This window comes from Chinchilla lanigera, unplaced genomic scaffold (assembly GCF_000276665.1).
Source record: "Chinchilla lanigera isolate Chin_1 unplaced genomic scaffold, ChiLan1.0 scaffold00061, whole genome shotgun sequence".
Taxonomy (NCBI): domain Eukaryota; kingdom Metazoa; phylum Chordata; class Mammalia; order Rodentia; family Chinchillidae; genus Chinchilla; species Chinchilla lanigera.
In genome coordinates this window covers 14,597,184-14,615,358 of record NW_004955462.1, presented here as the reverse complement: position 1 = coordinate 14,615,358, position 18,175 = coordinate 14,597,184, and the positions used below count along the sequence as shown (strand labels likewise).

Here is an 18,175-nt window from a genome sequence, read left to right as displayed (position 1 = left end):
CTAGTAAAATTGATTTTTTATAAGCCTTCTTTTTGCTTATAATGATAATAAAATTTCAGGTTCTAATCTAAAATAATGCAAATTGTCATAACTAATAAAAGGAGTCTCAAAGATGTCCCATCTCCTTTAGTCAACAGAGGGAGCATTAACTTTCTGTTTCAAGAATCCAGTTTGATATTGTGTTAAATGGAAGACTTTTATGAATATCCATCTTGTTTTCTAGGGCAAAAGAGAGATTTGGGCTAGAGCTATAGCTCATCGGTAGAACATGCTCCTGGCTTGCACAGAGCTTCGAGTTTAATTCCCAGCAACAAAAATAAAAACAAAAACAGAAACAGAGGTTTCATCATTGCTTACCAGCTTTTCTGTTAATATCAATTTGTCCTTGAAAGTAAAACTGATTAAGGAGGCTTTATAGAACTCCTTTAAGAATTGCTGGAGCTGGGGATATAGTTCAGTGGCACAGCGTCTGCCTGGAAAGTGCAATGTCCTGAGTTCAATTCCTTATACAAAAAAAAAAAAAAAAAAATTTGCCATAGCCAAAGAAAATTACTTTCAAAAGAAACCTATAATTTCATTTGGTTATCTTATTTCAAAATTTGTTGCTTGAGCAATAAGGTTATAATTGATATCTCTGTGGTACTGTACAGTAGAAATACTTGTGAAATTGCCTGTCAAGTGAGTAGATCATTCTCACAATGAATAATTATATTGAGTGAAAGTAGCTAGATCCTCCCAAAATATGCTCTAAGATTGCATTTTTATAAAACCTCAGAAAATGTGGTCCAAACTACAGTGATATAGAACAGGTAAATGGTTGCCTGGGGAAGGCGAATGGGGAAGGAGGAATGGCAAGGGGCATAAATTTTCAGGAGTGATTCATATGTTTATTATCTTGATTGTGGCTATGGTTTCACAGGCACACAATTTGTTCAAATCATCAAGTTATACAATTTAAATATGTATATTATATGTATGTTTATATACCTCAATAAAGTGACCTTAAAAACATAAGACAAAGAACCAAGCCATAAACTGAAAATTATTTGCTGCACATAGAATTGACAAAAAAAAAAATGTTTAAAACATACAGGCTATTGCAAGTCAATTAGAAAATCTCACTCATGTGTATCTTAGAAAAACTCTTATACCTACAAGTCATTTACATGGGTAGGTGCAGTTTTTAACAGCAAAAATCTGAAAATAACTCACATGTCCATTGTTAGTAGAATAATTTTTTACATAATCACGTGATGGAACACTTTGTAGTCGTTAAAATTCATTAGCTGTAATTGTGCACAGTGACAGGTTGAAATTTAGCAACATTCTGAAGACTTAGAAAAAGATTAATACAGTATGATTCCACTTAAAGGTTAAAAGTACAAAATTATTACAACTGTGAAATAACAGGCATGATAAATACAAGATCAAGGTGGTGATTCATCATGATCAGGGTAGACAGTGCAATCAGACGGGCACTCACATGTTACTTCAAGGATAATGGTACTAATTTATTCCTTCTTCTGTAGGTACAAAAGTGTACATTACATTATAATTCTTTACACCTTCACATCATATGTATCCTACTCAATTAAAAATAAAGACAAGCATCTGCCCTTTAGTGACATCCAGGAGTAGCCAAGGAGGGCATCAAAGGCCTGATTGGTCTTGGGATGAAAGCTGGGAATTGCCTCATATCCCTGTGAGTACTTTTGAGGGGTCCTACTGGCAGAACTAACCCAGGAAACTGAATCTCACTCTCTGTAAGCACCTAGGCATTCCAATGTTGCCCTCTGCCCACACAGAATTACACTTATTCTAAATAGTTCATGACCAGGCTTCAACTGAGAAAAATTTCCCAGCGGATTTATGGTGATTGAAGTGTTAAAAACATGATCTTCACACAAGGTTTTCAAGGCCTCTTCTCTTTCTGAACTGAGGGTGGGGTCCTGTAAATGATTAATGGAGGTGGGGGAGGGGAGAGGAGGGTCTCTATCTAGGGAAGACATCATGGTAGGAGTGGTTAAGGAGAGGGGCTAGCATAGAAGAAAAAGATTTTTATGATTTTTAAGAGGCCCTTAGTCTCTGTGTAGCTCTGAAGTTCTATGTGTTATGGAGTTTTAGGGGAGAGAATGCATCTAAGCATACTTCATTTATACTTTTTATTATGGTTCACTAGACTTCCTCTTCTGAGGTTGCTGGGTCTTTCACATCCCATCAGCTGCAAGGCTGACTGCCTCGCTGCCTCCCCCCACACCCATGTGCAGTCACCTCTAGATTCCCTGGGGCCTCCTGCACAAAAACATGCGCTTCTCAGATAATGGAAAATTTATTTTAAATGCTTATTTTAGACTGAGAAAGATCCATTGTCCTTGCCTATACTGATCTTTGATTTTCATGTTGTCCCTCCCTCTGCCTGTAGCAAGACTGCCTTTCCCCATTTCAGATGGCTCATCTCCCTCCACATAACGTACTGAGGGCATGGTGGGTGCTATGACAGGGAAGGAAGAGTATGGTCACTGTGAGAAGAGGCAGGGCACTTGCCACTGAGGAGACCTCAGTCCACCAGCAAACATGTGGAAGCAGGGACAGTGGTTCCCCTGAGGCCAGCTAGAGCTCAAGAGAGGCGCCATCGCCTTTGTATTGCCTTTATTCCTGAGGGTCCTCGGGTTTCTCAAGCTATCAGATGCCTCCAGTCTCTAATTTCCTCAGGATCAGTGGCTTGAGCTTTGGCCATGAGCCTGAGCCTTGGGCTTGCTGCTAGGGCCTCTGGAAATTGGTTTTCTTTTTTTCCTTTGCTCTTTCCCAAGGGACTCATCTTGCCTTGTACTCAGATTTCCACTGAGACTGAACAGCCTATGTCATGCTGCAGAAACAGAGAGCTGACTCTAAGGAAGTTTGTGTATAAATTTGTTCAGGTTTTGAATGGTCAGAACCTACTGGGGACAAATCTGATATCTGCCTTGATCCATCACCAACTGTTCCCTGCTGTGTTTGCTACATTCTAGTCATGAGAAACACATAAAGTTTGAAGTGGGATGAGGCAGGACCCTTGAATTCTCACCACTGATTTCCCAGGGCTTTCCTTTAAGCGATTTCCTATCTCCTGTTCCATCCCTACTCCTGTTTCCTGTTGCCTCACTGGTGACCTGGATGTTTGTTGCATTGGCTTTTCCCAGAATACACATAAAGCCCAGTTGATTATCAGACAGTTACGTGCTTTGAAAGGGCTCTGAGCTCTGTGGGGGGATTCATGTACAATTAAGAGTGCTATCATTTCATCCACAACCCTAAGGATGCACATGGTGCTGGAACCAACCTGGCCAAATCTGAATGATGAAAGCCAATCACAGACTTGACAACAGGTGCATGGAGATGAGACAGTTAGATTTACTTCCTCTTTTCTAATTTGAGAGGTTTCATATTGAAGAAAATCAGTGTGTTGGGGTTGTAGGGACCTCAATGCAGTCACCATGAAGCAGGGCTGTGGGCTCACAGTCTGGGCCCTCTACATATCCCCTGCTGTGCTCTGGGCAGCCCAGATGTTACCAGGTAAGCACGATGTTGGAATGTTGGTGTGGGAATATGCCTGACTTTGGGAAAAGACCTAATGGAAAGAAACATGGAATAACTTTGCTTCTCCAAGGAATCACTGTTCTGGGAGATTAAAGGTGAGGTATAAGAAAGTGTGATGTGCAAGACTGAATGGCTCTTTCTGGATATAAAAATATTTAAGCCTTTTCCATCTGAAAAGTCCCCTCCAACTCGGATACTTTCTGTAGCTACAATCTCAACTCTTACTTTTCTGATGCAAGTTTCCTGAAAGAGTACTCTGCTCTTGCTGGCCTCACTTTCTCATGCCTTGCCCCTTTTTCATTGCTTGCAGTCTGGCTTCCACTGGACTCAGGTTTGCAAAGGGTACAGTGACTTCCATACCACCAGGTCCTTGACACTTTCTGTTCTTATCTTGCTGGACCCCTCTGCTGAACTGGGCATCAGTGATTGCTTTTTCTTTCTCACACTCTGTATTCCCTTGGCTCCCATGTCACCATTTCCTCTTGTACTATTTGTGTTTCTTACGGTCCTTTGGTAGCATCTCCTCTTCCCTTTAAGCACTAGTATTCTTTGTGGTTATATCCTTGTCTTTCCTTTCTTTTCAGTTTCCTTCATGAGCTTATTATCTGTATAAATTTTGCCACCGTACTTGTATATGTAAGAGTCCCAGATTATATCTTGAGCTGTAACCACGCTTTTGACTTTCACTTTTACAAACCAAGCTTTTTACAAGCACGTCTGCTTACAGGTCTCATAGATCTCAGTGAAATGCAGCCAGAAAGGGGCTCATCTGTCATCTGGACCCCCACCTCTTCTAGTTCATTTTTCTCTATTTCTGATCTCAGTGTATGGCACCGACATCCACCCCAAACTCCAGGCTAGAAACCTGGGAGAGAGCCCAGCCTTTTCCATTTCTTTCATTCCTGTTATCTGATCAAGCATCAAGTTTGGCAAATTTCACTTCCAACATTAGACTTAGAGCCAGTCATTCCCTGAAACATCACTAACACTGTCCTAAGTCATGTATTACTTGGGCCAGTGCAATGACTGCCTAACTAATCTTCTGTCAGCCTGGGGTCCTTAAAATGAAGTCTGTGCTCTGTAGCCTGAGTTCCAAAAGTCAAGCCTATCAGCCCAAACTCCTTGTCATTGCACACAAAGGCCACCCAAACCTGAACCTATTAAGTCTTCAGCATCTACTGCCACATTCTAAGCCTCATGACTTATGCTCTAATAAAACTCTATCAGCTTACAATTACACTTTACACTCCAGGCACTTACCTGTCTCCAAGGCTTTGCTTATCTTCTACTTCTTCCTGAGATGAGCTCTTTCCATGGTCCCCAGCCCCCTGCCCTTTAAAGACTTCTAGGTGCCCTTGAGGATCTAACCTCAGCAGCATCTTTTCTAAGAAGCCTTGGTTAAGCACCACCCTGCAAGGCTACCTGAGGTACCTCTCTTCATGCTGAAATAATCTTTTCACATACTTGTGTGTTCCATTACACTGACAGCAGGAACTATTTTAGTTTTGTTTTTGTTTTGTGGCGAGAACTGTAGACTTGGAGTTAGATGTTCTAGTTTCAAACTTCTCTTCCAGTTACTAGCTCCATATCACTTTTAAAAAGTCACTTTTAATATTTATGAATTCAGTCTTTTCATTTGTAAACCATAAGGCTTACAGAACAAGAAAAGACCGGCAGCCCATAAGAGTTTATTTTTAAAAAGGAAAGAAGGCAGAGCCCTGTTGAGTGACAGTGGGGGAACCGAAAAGATGCAGCAGAGTAGTGAATGGAGCCAAGAGAAGATCTAAAGAAAACACCTGGTCCAGCATGGGGAGAATAGGGAAGTAGAGGGAGCCTTGATAAGGGAAGTTACAAAATCAAAGAAGAGTCTCAGAGCAACGGGAGTGGAAGACAAGGGCAGTGGAACAAGACAGAACAGAGTGAAAAGCTGAGCATCAGTGAATAGCTAGGTGACTGGAAGAGGGTGAAAGGGACCAAGGGGGACAAGGGGCAGTTGCAGAGATGGGAGAAGCAACATTTACCTTGCTTGGATCAATCATGAAGACAGGTGACAGGTTGAGGAGATGTGGTGGGAAATCTATAACTCTACATTTCAGTCCAGAGGCACAGAATTGTCCCATAGTTACCAAACAGTGAGAGAATAGGGGGCTGGGGTAGAAAGGAGGATGGAGAGAGGGCTGTCATTGCTAGGGAAGTTCAAGGATAAAGGCATCTGTTTAGATGACTGAAAACTGAGGGCCTGATGGGACATCAGAGGGGAGGAGAGACCCAGGGAGGTATTGAAAGCATCTTGATTGATAACCTACAGCAGACTGAAGAGCCACATAACTTTTGGAAAATGAAAAGATGGAAGAAAGTCCCCAAGGAACCTCTGAGGACTGATGCAGACCCTTGCACCATTCTTTATTCTTTTTTTAAACTTTAGAGGTTTAAATGTCCCTTTTTTTTTTTTTTTTTTTTTTTTGGTCTTTTTGAGACAGGGCCTTGCTATGCAGTTCAGGCTGGTCTTGAGCTCACTTTGTAGTGCAGGCTGGTCTCAAACTCACAACGATCCTCCTGCCTCAGCCTCCCGAGTGCTGGGATTACAGGTGTGTGTCACCACGCCCAGCTTGAGTGTACTTTTTAAAGGTTGTTTCTTTAAAATTTGCAAAATGGTGATGAATCACATACCTGGAAAGCTTGTGAAGATAAACTAAGATAGTATCCCAAAGTGCTGGCATGTGTATTTCATGGTAAGCAACCCATGGATGTTAGAATCTGATGACCATCTTTCCCTCTCTTCCTATACCTGCTGGCTCTGGGGTTACGGCTGTCTTTGACCTCTGCTTTCCTGCACCAACAGATGGATGTCATGCCGGTGAGTTCACCATTCCTTCAGTCTCTCCCCTTTCTCTTCCCTAAACCACAGTCCTTTCACTGATAGTGCCTGGACACCAGCAAACCAAGGCCAAAAGCATGCTTCTAAGAGACCCATGGGGATCTTTCGGAAAGATGTATTTGGTATCTTCCTTTTCTTGCTCTGAAGAGGACGATTCCCCCTGGAGAGAGGAGGAACCCTTGCAGAGGGCCATTTCCTGTCCTTTCTCTAAGCCACAGCATCACTTCCTGGCTGTCCTTCATCCGTGCCTTCTTCAGCTGCCGTTTTGGAGCTTGTGCAGTGTGAAGGATCTGTCAGCACCAAGGAGAGCAGCTGCCACACCAGTGATGACGTGGCTGTGACCAGCACAGAGGAAGCTGGCTTTCATGTCAAGGGCTACACTTTCAGCGAACCCTTCCATCTGATCGTGTCTTATGGTGAGGTCCTGGGAAGGCCTGACTAGTGTCCCAACCCCTTCTTTTAGCTCTAGAGCTGACTCAGAAAAGTGCCCTCAGGAAAATGACTATGGGTTGAAGTACTTTCTTCCCTGTCTCCATCCCCTAGCAGTCAGGATGCCCTCAGTCCTAGGCCCTAGAGAAGTAGTTCCATATTTGAAACTGGGTCAGTCTTGGAGGTAAGAGAGAGGTGGTGAGAAATATACAGTGATACCTTGATTGTTGAATGGCTCCAAGTTTGAACTTTCCACTATTCGAACAGCAAAAGTTCAAAAAAACTCTGTGCTGTGTCTGTAACTTGGCTCACAGTGGACCTGAAAATCTGATTTGAAAAAGCCTGTAAAGGCTGAGAGTCACACATTGCATCTTGCCACAGACACAAAGGGGTGACAGTTCAGTCTAAGCGTTGCTCTCACTCAGACGACGTACCGTGCTTGTGTTGGTGCATGGAAACGTTTGTGTTTTTTGTTTTTTGCACTTTATTTGCATAAAACATCATAACCATGGCTCCAGAGAAAGTTAGTGATGCCAGCAGTAAAGCTAAGAGAACTGCAATAGAGTTAAAGCCAGACATCATTGTGAAATTTGTTAAAGTCCTGGGAAAATGAATTTATAAGTGTAATTTTGGGGCCTCACAACCAATTATTTCATTTTCCATTATTCCTTATAGGAAAAATATGTTCGGTTCTTGAACTTTTTGGTGTTTGAACAGTAATGTGGAATGAATTGAGTTTGACAATGGAAGTATCATGTAACTCTAAGTTTCTTTTTCTTTCTTTTTTTAATTCTTTGAGACAGGGTTTCATTATATAGTTTAGGCTGGCTTTTCCTCCTGCCTCAGTCTCCTGAGTGCTGGGATTATAGGAGTGCACTGGCTCATAGCTACATCTAGCTCATAACTCTTAAATTTCAACCTAAGAGCAAACATTGTCTTATGATTACAAGTTCTATCTGGGAGTAGAGGAAAAGGGAAGACAGGGGGCAGAGTTCTTTGATATTGTTAGGACATTTGAAGGGACAGAGGGCATGATGGTAGAGCACTGAGAAGTGAGTTAACTGAACCCTTGGAGAAGGTTTAGGTGAGTCTGTTGTGGGTATCACTCAGGGAGCACCCAAGGGAGACAGTGGTTGATACTTCGCTCTTGCTCTTGGTCACAGACTGGCTGATCCTTCAAGGTCCAGCTGCACCTATATTTGAAGGAGATCCACTAGTTCTGCGCTGTCGGGCCTGGCAAGACTGGCCACTGACTCAAGTCACCTTCTACCGAGATGGCTCAGCCCTGGGACCCCCTGGACCTAACAGAGAGTTCTCCATTGCTGTGGTACAAGAGACAAACAGCGGGCACTATCACTGCAGTGGCATCTTCAAGAGCCCTGGTCCTGGGAGCCCAGAGACAGCATCTCCTGTGGCTGTCACAGTCCAAGGTGAGAGCTGGAGACTGTGTTGCTCTGGAGGAATTGGGTGAAGAGGGACAGAGTGCCCAAAATCATCTGCCCAGGGAGATGCCTATCACCCCCATCTACACTTTCTGCTGGTACTTGCAGTTTTGGTGTCTGGACTGGTATCAGATTTGCCCATCTCTGACTCTTTCCTAGTCCTGTGTACTTGGAAAGAGAGGGCTTAAAAAATACTAATGGACCTTTCTAAGAGAGCCTATTCCTGACAGAAATGGGAAAGGAAGTATCAATGCTTTGGGTCTTATAATCCCACACTATAGGATTGTTGATCTCTTCTTTCTTCCCTGTCTTCCTCCCAGAACTGTTTCCAGCCCCAGTTCTCAAAGCCTCACCCTCAGCTGAGCTCCAAGAGGGAAGCCCAGTGACCCTGAGCTGTCAGACAAAACTGTCCCCGCAGAGGTCAGCCACCCGCCTCCTCTTCTCCTTCTACAAGGATGGAAAGACAGTGCACAGCAGGGCTCTGTCCTCAGAATTCCAGATCCCCACAGCTTCAGTAGAGCACTCTGGGTCCTACTGGTGTGAGGCAACCACAGAGGACAGCCAAGTTTGGAAACATAGCGCCCAACTGGAGGTCAAGGTGCAGGGTGAGTTCCTATGTGTGTGTGTGTGTGTGTGTGTGTGTGTGTGTGTGTAAACATGGAGGGGGAGACAGGATGACTGGGTCCACGAGCTTGTGTTCAGTGAAAGAGAGGGAAAAAAGGACATAGAAGAATCTGGAACAATAAGCCAGATTTCATGATGATGGAAGAAAGCATCAATAGAGAATAGAGAGCAGCTTTCTCAGACCATGGAGCATATACCACAAGACCAGGACCCAAGCCAGTCCTATACTGACTGCCCAATAGAATTTAGGGTCCCTACATTACCTCTGGGGTTTTATAGTAACATTATATTTAGAATTAGGAACAGTATCTGTGGTAAATTCTGAGAGGTGACATTGAGAAATTCCTACTTCGGTGCTTGCCTGTAGTCCCAGCACTCAGCAGGCTGAGGCAAGACTTCTGCGAGTTCAAGGTCAGCCTGGGATACACAGCGAGTTTAGAGCTAGCTAGCCTGAAATACACAGTGAGACTCTGTGTCAAAAAAAAGAAAGAAAAAGAAAGTTCTACTTGACCTGAAATACACCTATATGAATTGTCCAGAATGATGAGGCCTGAAGCCATGTCAGAGGAAAATAATGGAAGGGTCTGGGGGCCTGGAGATGCTCATTCTGAAGAGGAGGTGGCTCAGGGGGCTGGCATGGACAACCTCAGAAAGCTGAAGGCTTGCACAAGAATGAGGAATTAGACTAATGTCATATATAATGAAGAAGTTGGCCAATGACCAGTTAGATTCTGTCTTAAAATACAATTGGTTAACTGGTTAATTGCTTAATAGCCATAGTTGTGTAATGATGAGGCTAATCACTAGAGTACAGGGAGCTAAGCTTCAGCTTAAAACTTGGATTAGGAGGGACACAAGAGTCCTCAAGTCCTGCTGTCTGTGGGCCCCACAGCCACTTTCAGAGAACAAGAAAGATTGACATGAGAGTAGGGTCAGGGTCCAATTTCACTCTTGTGTGTGTCTCCTGCCACAATCCAGGTCCCTCCAGCTCTCCTGCATCTCCTGCCTTGAATCCAGTTTCTCAGAAATCAGCTGCTCCAGAAACAAGTTCTGCAGAGCCTCCCAGGCCTGTGCCTCCGCTAGCTACCCCGACTTCTGAGCTCCCAGTTTTTTCCCCTCCAGACCCCCACCTGCATTACCAGATGGGAATTCTTCTCAAACACATGCAGGATGTACGAGTTCTCCTCGGTCGTCTGATCATGGAGCTGAGGGACTTATCGGGCCACCTGAAGGCTGAGACCACAAACGCTCCTGCCAAATGAAAGTACAGGACTCATCTATGATGGGGCTCAGCCACTCCCTGTAAATCCAGCTCTATGGCTCTCTTTCTGTCCTGCACATATGCATAAATAGTTACAAGTTGTCCCAATGTCCTGTTAGAATAATGGATGTAGGTAAGTAGAAATAAATATGTACAGAATGATAGTTGGAGTTTAGCTCTGATTTGTGTTCTCTTAACATGAAAAAATAATTATTCTCTGTTTAAATCAAACATTTTCTTTCATTGCCCTCACTGGAATCTGGTGATTGAAAGAGAAGCCACTCAGGTGGATTTAACACAGCAATATCCCCTGGGGTAATTTAGCAGTGTCGCCTGGACATTGTAGTGCTCAAGTACGTATGCTCCTGGCATCTTGTAAGAAGCCAAGGGTGCTGCTAACTCTCCTGTAAAAGTAGAGAACAGCCCCTCCCCCCAAAAGAGGTTATCTATCTCAAAATGTCAGTGGTGCCCCAGTTGAGAAATCCCAGCCTAACAGATGAGGTCGGGTATGTTCAGGGTGGTACGGTAGTAGAGGGAAAACCCCACCTAATGAAGCTGATGTTAAGCTCTGGTGACAGCCTTTGCCGCTCCTAGTCATCACTCCCCTTCCCAGCGTCCTTCAGTGAGCATTAATCATGTGCCAGTATTTAGGTGGCACTATGGTCTGAGTGATGGTGTCCCCCCAAATTCATATGTTGAAATCCTAACCCACAGGTGATGATGTTAGGAAATGGGGTCTTTGGGGAGTGATTACACCATGAGGACAGCACCCCTGTGATTGAGATTAGTGCCCTTATGGAAGAAACCTCCAGAGCTAGCCTGCCCTTCTGCCATGTGAGGACCCTGGAAGAAAGTGCTGTCTATGAATTAGAAATTGAGCTCTCACGACATAACAAATTTGTTGGTTTGACTTAATTTTGGAGTTGCCAGTCTGAGAACTAGTTTCTCACCCAATGAGGGCCAGGCTGCTAATCTTTGGTCAGTGAGTTAGCGTACAATGTTTTTTTGTTGTTGTTTATTTGTTTTTTGGTACTAGGAATTGAACTCACAAATTGCGCTTGCCAGGCAGGTGCTGTGCCACTGAGCTATATCCTCAGCCAGCAAATGTTCTATCATCCTGAATTATGCAGTGATGTCTCCCACTGTGGCCTTTCTTTGTGCCATTTCTTTTATCTTTCTTTTATTTTTCTTTCTTTTGTGGTGCTTGGGATTGAACCTAGGGCCTTATCCATTTCCAGAGAGAACAACTCGTTTATCTTTCTGTTCCTAAATTAGTTCTCTATATATAATAAAATAATCCCTCAATTCCACATTATTCATTTTAATATTTTTAATTGGATGTTTTTGAAAAGTCTAAGTAAACTACATGTTTCATTATCCTACTATACCTCTGTGAAAAGAAGCAACAGAATGAATTTTTCTCCTAGCAACTATGCTGTGACATAAGAATTTTTAGTTAAAAAAAAAAACTAAACTCCTGAATTTGCATTAAATTTCTTTTTCTCCAAAAAAATTTGTTTTTCCTCCAAACATTTATCACTGACACAGCAAAGATATTTTAAAAATATTTACAACCAAGACTTGAAATGTAGCTCAGTAGTAGATCACTTACTTAGCATGTGCAAAGCCCTGGGTTCAATCCCCAGCACTACAATCAATCAATTAATTAATTAATTAATGCTCACAGACAACACTAGCATCTCCATGGACCGAGAAGGAAGAGAAGATAGTAATGGAGCAAGCTAGGTTTCAGACCTGGAAGCACACAGAGATAGCTAGGAATTCAGCTTCTGTGGGTTAAGGGGAACAAAAATTGCTGAAGAAGGGCATGAGTAGAAATGTGTCTTCTCCCATGAAAAGAAACCGTACACGCCTGCAATCCTAGGACTCGGGAGTCAGAGGCATGAGGATTGCTGTGAGTTCGAGGCCAGTTTGGGCTACACAGTGAGATCCTGTGTCAAAAAACAACAACAACAAAAGAAATTGTATAAAAAGATTTTCCTCTGTTTACTTAAGAAAGTTTTGTCCCAGGGGTAGAATGAAGGAACAGAAATAGCAAAGCAACCAGAAATAAACACTTAGACCAAATCACCAGCTGGCTAAGTGACTAGATGCAATACAGTGCTCTAAGTAGCTACAAAGTCATCGGCCCAACTGCGGGTGCTGGACTGAGGACCCAGGGGCCTGGGGAAAGACTGCTTAAAAGACAATTCACTAACTTGACTCTAATGAGATCAAATGACTCTCAGTTAAATACAAATGGCAGAATAGCCCATAATGACTTTAAAAAGAGTTTAAGATCTCACAGAAATTAAGAGATATCTACCAAAAAAGAACAAAAACTTTTGAAACACAAACAAGCAGGAGTCAAGGGCAAGTCCAAGAACCACACAGATAGAACCAGTCCCCAAAATGACACAGAAATAGCGTCAGGAAACCTGGATCACAAAGACATGAATCTTCTAAGGGGTAACCTTGGGTTCCTAAGGAATGTGCACTTTGCCAAGAAGCACAAGAATGGCCTAAAGAAATGCAGGCAAACTATGTAAGGCCATAGGTGTGCATGCCAAGGCTTTGAAGGCTGTTATAAATCCCAAGAAAAGTAAGTCAAAGACCCCAACGAGTGCCAGCAACAAGCTCCATCAACTTGACTATATCACTTGCCCAAGCTCAGAAAGCGTGCTCACTCCTACACTGCCAAGGGTTCTTGGGCTCTGCTGGCCAAGGCCAAGACTGCAGCTCTGACTTTGGGTCTAACTCAGGCTCAGCTCCTCAGGGTGTCCAGGCCCCACTATATGAAAGCTCCTTAGTAAAAACTTCTGTCTTCCAATGTGAAGACAGAAGGACTGGTATGACACCTCAGCTCTTGTCTGCCCAGGGATGGTGTCCTTCTATGGTGTTTGTACAAATAATCTGATGCAGGAGAAAATAAACAAGAACAACAAAACAAAAGAACCAGGAAAACATGGAAAAACTATAGGGAGATATGAAAAATAATTAATTCAAAAATCAAAAATACAATATATTAGAATAAAAATGCAATCAATGATATAAGCTATACATATATTGAACACTATTAAAAAGAGAATTAGAGGGCTGGGTTATAGCTCAGTGGTACAACCATTTGCCTGGCAAGCACAAGGTCCTGAGTTCGATCCCCAGCACCACACGCACACAAAAAAAAGAGAATTAGAGTCAGGCATGGTGGGGCACACCTGTGATTCTAGCACTTGGGGAAGCTGAAGCAGGAGGATCACTAGTTTGAGCCTAGCCTGGGCAGCTTAGCAACTTCAAGTGTGTCTTGAAAAAGGGCTGGGAGATAGTTCATTGCAAAGGCCCCGGATTCAGTCATCAGGAATGAAAGAAAGGAAGGGGAGACAGAGAGAGTGGGATTTATTTTTGGTTGGCTAGTTCCAAGGCAGAGATATGATGAAAGGGTGTAACAAGGGCAAGTTGCTCAGCTCATGGCTTTGGGAAAGCAGAAAGCTGGGGAAGAACACCAGACTTGGGGCCCAGGGTCCCCAAGGTCATGCCCCCATGCCCCACTTCCTCCATGTAGATCCTACCTCCTAATAGCCTACTCAGTCTTCTACCAGTGAATTACTTCTCCAGTACTTTTTATTTTTTGAGTCAGGATCTCATAGGTTGCCCAGGCTGGCTTGGAACTTACGATTCTCCTGCCTTGATGCCTAAGATGTTAGGAGTCACTGGGCCCAGCTAGCCTTTGTCTAGCCTGCAAACACTTACTTAGCACGTGCTCTGTGCTGTCACTGTCCTAGGTGATATAGCACCGAGCAGGGAAAAAACCCCTGCTTTTGTGAAGCTTGGATTCTAATGGAGGAGAACCTACCACATACAAATAATGTCAGGGAATTACAAAATGCTATGAACACCAAGCCAGACAGTGATGGTGAGGTAATACTGGCTGAGCCACTTTCGCTGGGGCAAAATCCCCGACACCCACTTTTAAAGAAGGAGAGTTTTTTTGGCTCACAATTAGTCTGCATTTGGTTGCTTCCAAGGCAGAAACAGAATGGTGGGAAGGTATGGCGGAGGAAAGCTGCTCAACTCATGGCAGCCAGGAAGCAGAGAGAGAAGTGAGGAGCAGGGGACAAGACCGAGGAACTCACCTCCAGGTAGGCCCTACCTCTGAACAGCACATTCAGTTATGAACTCAGCAATACGTGAATCCACTGATGACCATAGCACCCCCATGATCCACTCTCCTTCCATACACAGGAGAATTTTGCGGACATTTTAGAGCTAAGCCATAACAAATACTATTTTTAAAATTTTATTAGTACATTTCAGATATATATAATGCTAACATTCATCATAGAAAATTTGGACCCAGTTGTACATGATTTATCTTGCTTCGTTTTTTTCCCATTCCCCTCCCCTCCCTTCAACCCCTCATTCCTTCCTTATTTACAAAAGATTTGTTCCCATTTTTTCCTTCAGTTGTTTTTTTTCTTGTCCCTCCTTTCCTTTTCCCCTCCCCCCTCCTCGTGTGATGAGTGACCTTCTCTCTGAGGAGATGAGATGTGAGGAAATGAAACTTGCAAAGATCTGGGAGGAGACTCAGAATCTTTCAGGCAGAGAGAAGAGCAAGTGAGGCGTGGAAGCAGACTCAGCATAGAATGTTCTCTGAACTGCTGTAATCATCGTGTGACAGACCAGGGGAAGGGAAGGACAAGGTCAAAGTGTGATATGAGGTCAAAGGTCAGGCAAAGACCCAATCTGTAAGTCAAGTCCATAGGAAGGGGTTTGGGCTTTATTCTGAGTGCATCTTTGGGGGATTTTGAAGGAGAGAAAATAATATATATTTTAATTCTGGTAATAAGAATTACCAGAATTCTTATTTGCATTTGAAAACTATTTATCTGGCTACTTGATGAAGAAATAAGGATGAGAAATGATGTATATAGAAGGTGGAGTCATCAGGACTTTCCAAAGGATCAGATTTGGACTTTGGAAGGAGGATTGGCATGAAGCTCATGAGTGTACCGTATAGTCTCGCTCCTGGAAGCCCTTCAGCAGCCTTGCAGGGTGTATCTGAGCTCATTAGTCTTGAGGCAGGAGATTAAGGTGTGGCAAGGCTGGCTGAGGAAGTATGTGTGACCTGTTAATTACAAAATCTCATTTGCAGAACAGTTCCCTAAGCACTACACATGGACTTCTCATAAGAACTCGAGTGGAGTTTTGATAGGATGGCCTAGACCTGACATCATCCTGAAGAGTGGGTGGAGGCACACAAAGGATAGTCCACGTTGAGTTAGGTCACTGTGTTCTCTCTTGCATGGTGGTCCACCCTCACACTGTAGCGTGTACTTCTTTTCCTACTTTTACTGGGCCCAAAGTTGTTCTGTAGAACTTGTTTCTTTTCCTACCTCTAATAAAACCTTGCTACCGTTTGCACTTATCTTGATCAGTTCTTTGCTCGGGACAGAAAGAACCTAGAAACCACTTCAAGCAGGTGATTCCAGTACCTTTAAATCCTCTAACAGCCTCATTAACCTCCTCTGTGTTGAGCCCTGTCCCAAGCCATTTACACACAGTACTGTAGTTCATTCAACCTTCACCACACACATCAAGAAATTAGTTCACTGTGGCACTGTCTGTGGTAGGGGAGGAGAGGGCAGCAGCCATCATGTTAGGGGACTAGACAAAAAGCAGTACAGAGGAAGCACTTCTCGGCATATTAGGGCAGACAGAATCAATAAACAAGATGCATGTACAGCATTGTGAATGGATCTTAAGCCCAGGGAGTCATTTTTAAAAGTACAAAGAAGCCAAGTGTAGTTTGCATGCCTGTGATCCCAGGGCTCTGGTAGGCTGAGACAGGAAGATAGCAAATGTAAGCCCAGCCTGAGCAACTTAGAAAGAATCTATCTAAAAATTTAAAAAAAAATTAAAAGAGCTGGGGATGTAGCTCAGTGCTCTGGGTTCAATACCTAATACCACCACCAATAAAAAAGTAAAAGAGAAGATGATATCTAGATCACTCTGTCATTTATGTAAATTAATAATTCTAAAAATTTTTCCAGGAGGAATAAATGCACATATTCAGGGACATACAACAAACATTACACAGTGGATGCTTATGTGGTGGGAAGAAGACTGACAGTGTGGAAGGTACTGGAATAAGAAAACAAAGAAAGAGCCTTGAAAAGACCAGGGTCTCCCAGCGTCCCCTGAGAGGCACCTTGAATCCCTGATGAGAGAGATAAGAAAATAGACTTGGGAGATTCAGTCATCCCTGGATTCTGGCACCTCAGTTTCCTCAGCTGTAAAATGGGGATAATAATAATCTTCCCTCAAAGGGCCTGTGTGAGGATTAAACGAAGTTATACCCGTGAAGTACTCAGCATGGTGCCTGCCACACACCGGGGCATGCAACTCATGGCCACTACAGTAGCTGGTGTCATTATCATCACCACAACAGCATTATCCCATTATTGCTATCATCACAGCATGCCTTTTATTTACCAGAATCCTTATCAAATGATGGCGTATCTTTTCTTGAAGTTATGCTGTGATAGGCCTCAAAGAATTGCTGACATACCAATAATCGCTGACTTTCTCAACATAGTAAAACAGTAAAGAATTAACATTCTGGTAGGTGTGCAGTGCAGGGTGGCCCACACCTGACATCCCACCATTTGGGAGGCTCAGGCAGGGAGATTGCAGTGAATTTGAGGCCAGCCTGGGCTATATAGGGAGTTCATGTTCACAGCAAGACTTTGTCTCAATAAATAAATAAATAACCACCCCCTTCCCCCCAAAAAACCATCAAAACATTCTGTTAGGGGAGAGTTCTGGATGGAGAAAAAGATGCAATTTTGGGGAAATCTTGAGGAGAATCTAGAATACAGAAATGTTGGGCAGGATATTTCTCCAGTCAAATCCTGAACTCTGTAAGATAATGAACTCTATTGCATGTGAATTTATGGCATGGGCAAGTTTCTTCTGGGACACAGTAAAGGGGTTGAAATCTGTGTTCTGAATGATGAGAAACTAAACTGGAATTCACCCATATAGATGAAGAGAACAGCCACCAGCCACATGGCATTGTTAGAATGGCCTTGTGCAGAAGTCACCCTGGGGAGTAGGGGGGAAGGCTGTGGATGATGTGGGGAGCCCCCAACTTGCCCCAGCATGAGCAATCAGGCAGAGTGCGGGGAAACACAGAAGCACTGCCCAGCTTGGCCAGTCCTAAAGTGGCCAGCGGATCATCTCTGCTCCCAGGGTCTGGTTTTTCTCCTCCCCCACTCCTGGGCACCTTGTCAAATGCTTCCCTACTTTCAAGACTTACACAGTTATCTCTTTTATCTTAAACTTTTCAAAGCAGCATCTGGGGCCAGGGGTATAGCTCAGTGGCTTAAGCACTTGCCTGGCAAGCCTGAGGTCATGAGTTTGATTCCTGGTACAAAAAAAAAAATATATATATATATATATATATATATATATATATGTATGTATATATGTATATTTCAAAGCAACATCTGAAGTGGCCAGCATAAGTTAAATAACCAATGGCTTTTCCCTCAGACTCATTTGCATTTTTGATGGGGACTAGCATGCTAAGTAAGCTAAGCTATGAGGGAATTCAAATGGAACTGTTGGCCACCAGTAAAAGAGGAGGAAACTGTCTGGAGACTTGACAGTGTCTGATAATTGACCTCTTGCCAGAGTTCCAAGAAGGAGGTGCCCTGGTTCTCAACCAGCCATGGGTGAAGACAGGAGAGAGTCCAAGGAGACATACTATCGGGTTGGAAACTTCTTTAAGCATTTATGTGAAATTTGGGCTCCTCATTGCTCAGGTCTGGTCACATAGCTCAGAAAGCACAGAAGTAGGGCCAAGAGTCAGAGCTGAGGAGCTTCTGAGGGGTTGATTCAGTGACTTCTCTGTTGCAGGTCAGGAGTGGCAGAACCAGGGCGTGGTTGGGAGAGGTTGTAGGGCTC

At 43.4% G+C, this 18,175-nt stretch overlaps 1 protein-coding gene across 5 annotated transcripts; it reads left to right on the top strand.

Annotated features, from left to right (window-relative positions):
• The first annotated feature begins 3,423 nt into the window (after positions 1–3,423).
• Fcrla (Fc receptor-like A) lies at positions 3,424–10,374 on the top strand. Of its 5 annotated transcripts, none has more exons than XM_005398290.2 (6): positions 3,424–3,552; positions 6,419–6,433; positions 6,712–6,870; positions 8,047–8,313; positions 8,646–8,930; positions 9,928–10,374. In XM_005398290.2, exons 1-6 carry the CDS (start codon positions 3,474–3,476, stop codon positions 10,209–10,211), a joined length of 1,089 nt encoding a protein of 362 aa, XP_005398347.1. In that variant the 5' UTR covers positions 3,424–3,473; the 3' UTR covers positions 10,212–10,374. The 5 variants fall into 5 exon arrangements, with proteins under 5 accessions (XP_005398347.1, XP_013376881.1, XP_013376880.1 ...); XM_013521427.1 differs by having other exon boundaries at positions 6,673–6,870; XM_013521426.1 differs by having other exon boundaries at positions 6,667–6,870.
• The last annotated feature ends 7,801 nt before the right edge of the window (positions 10,375–18,175 follow it).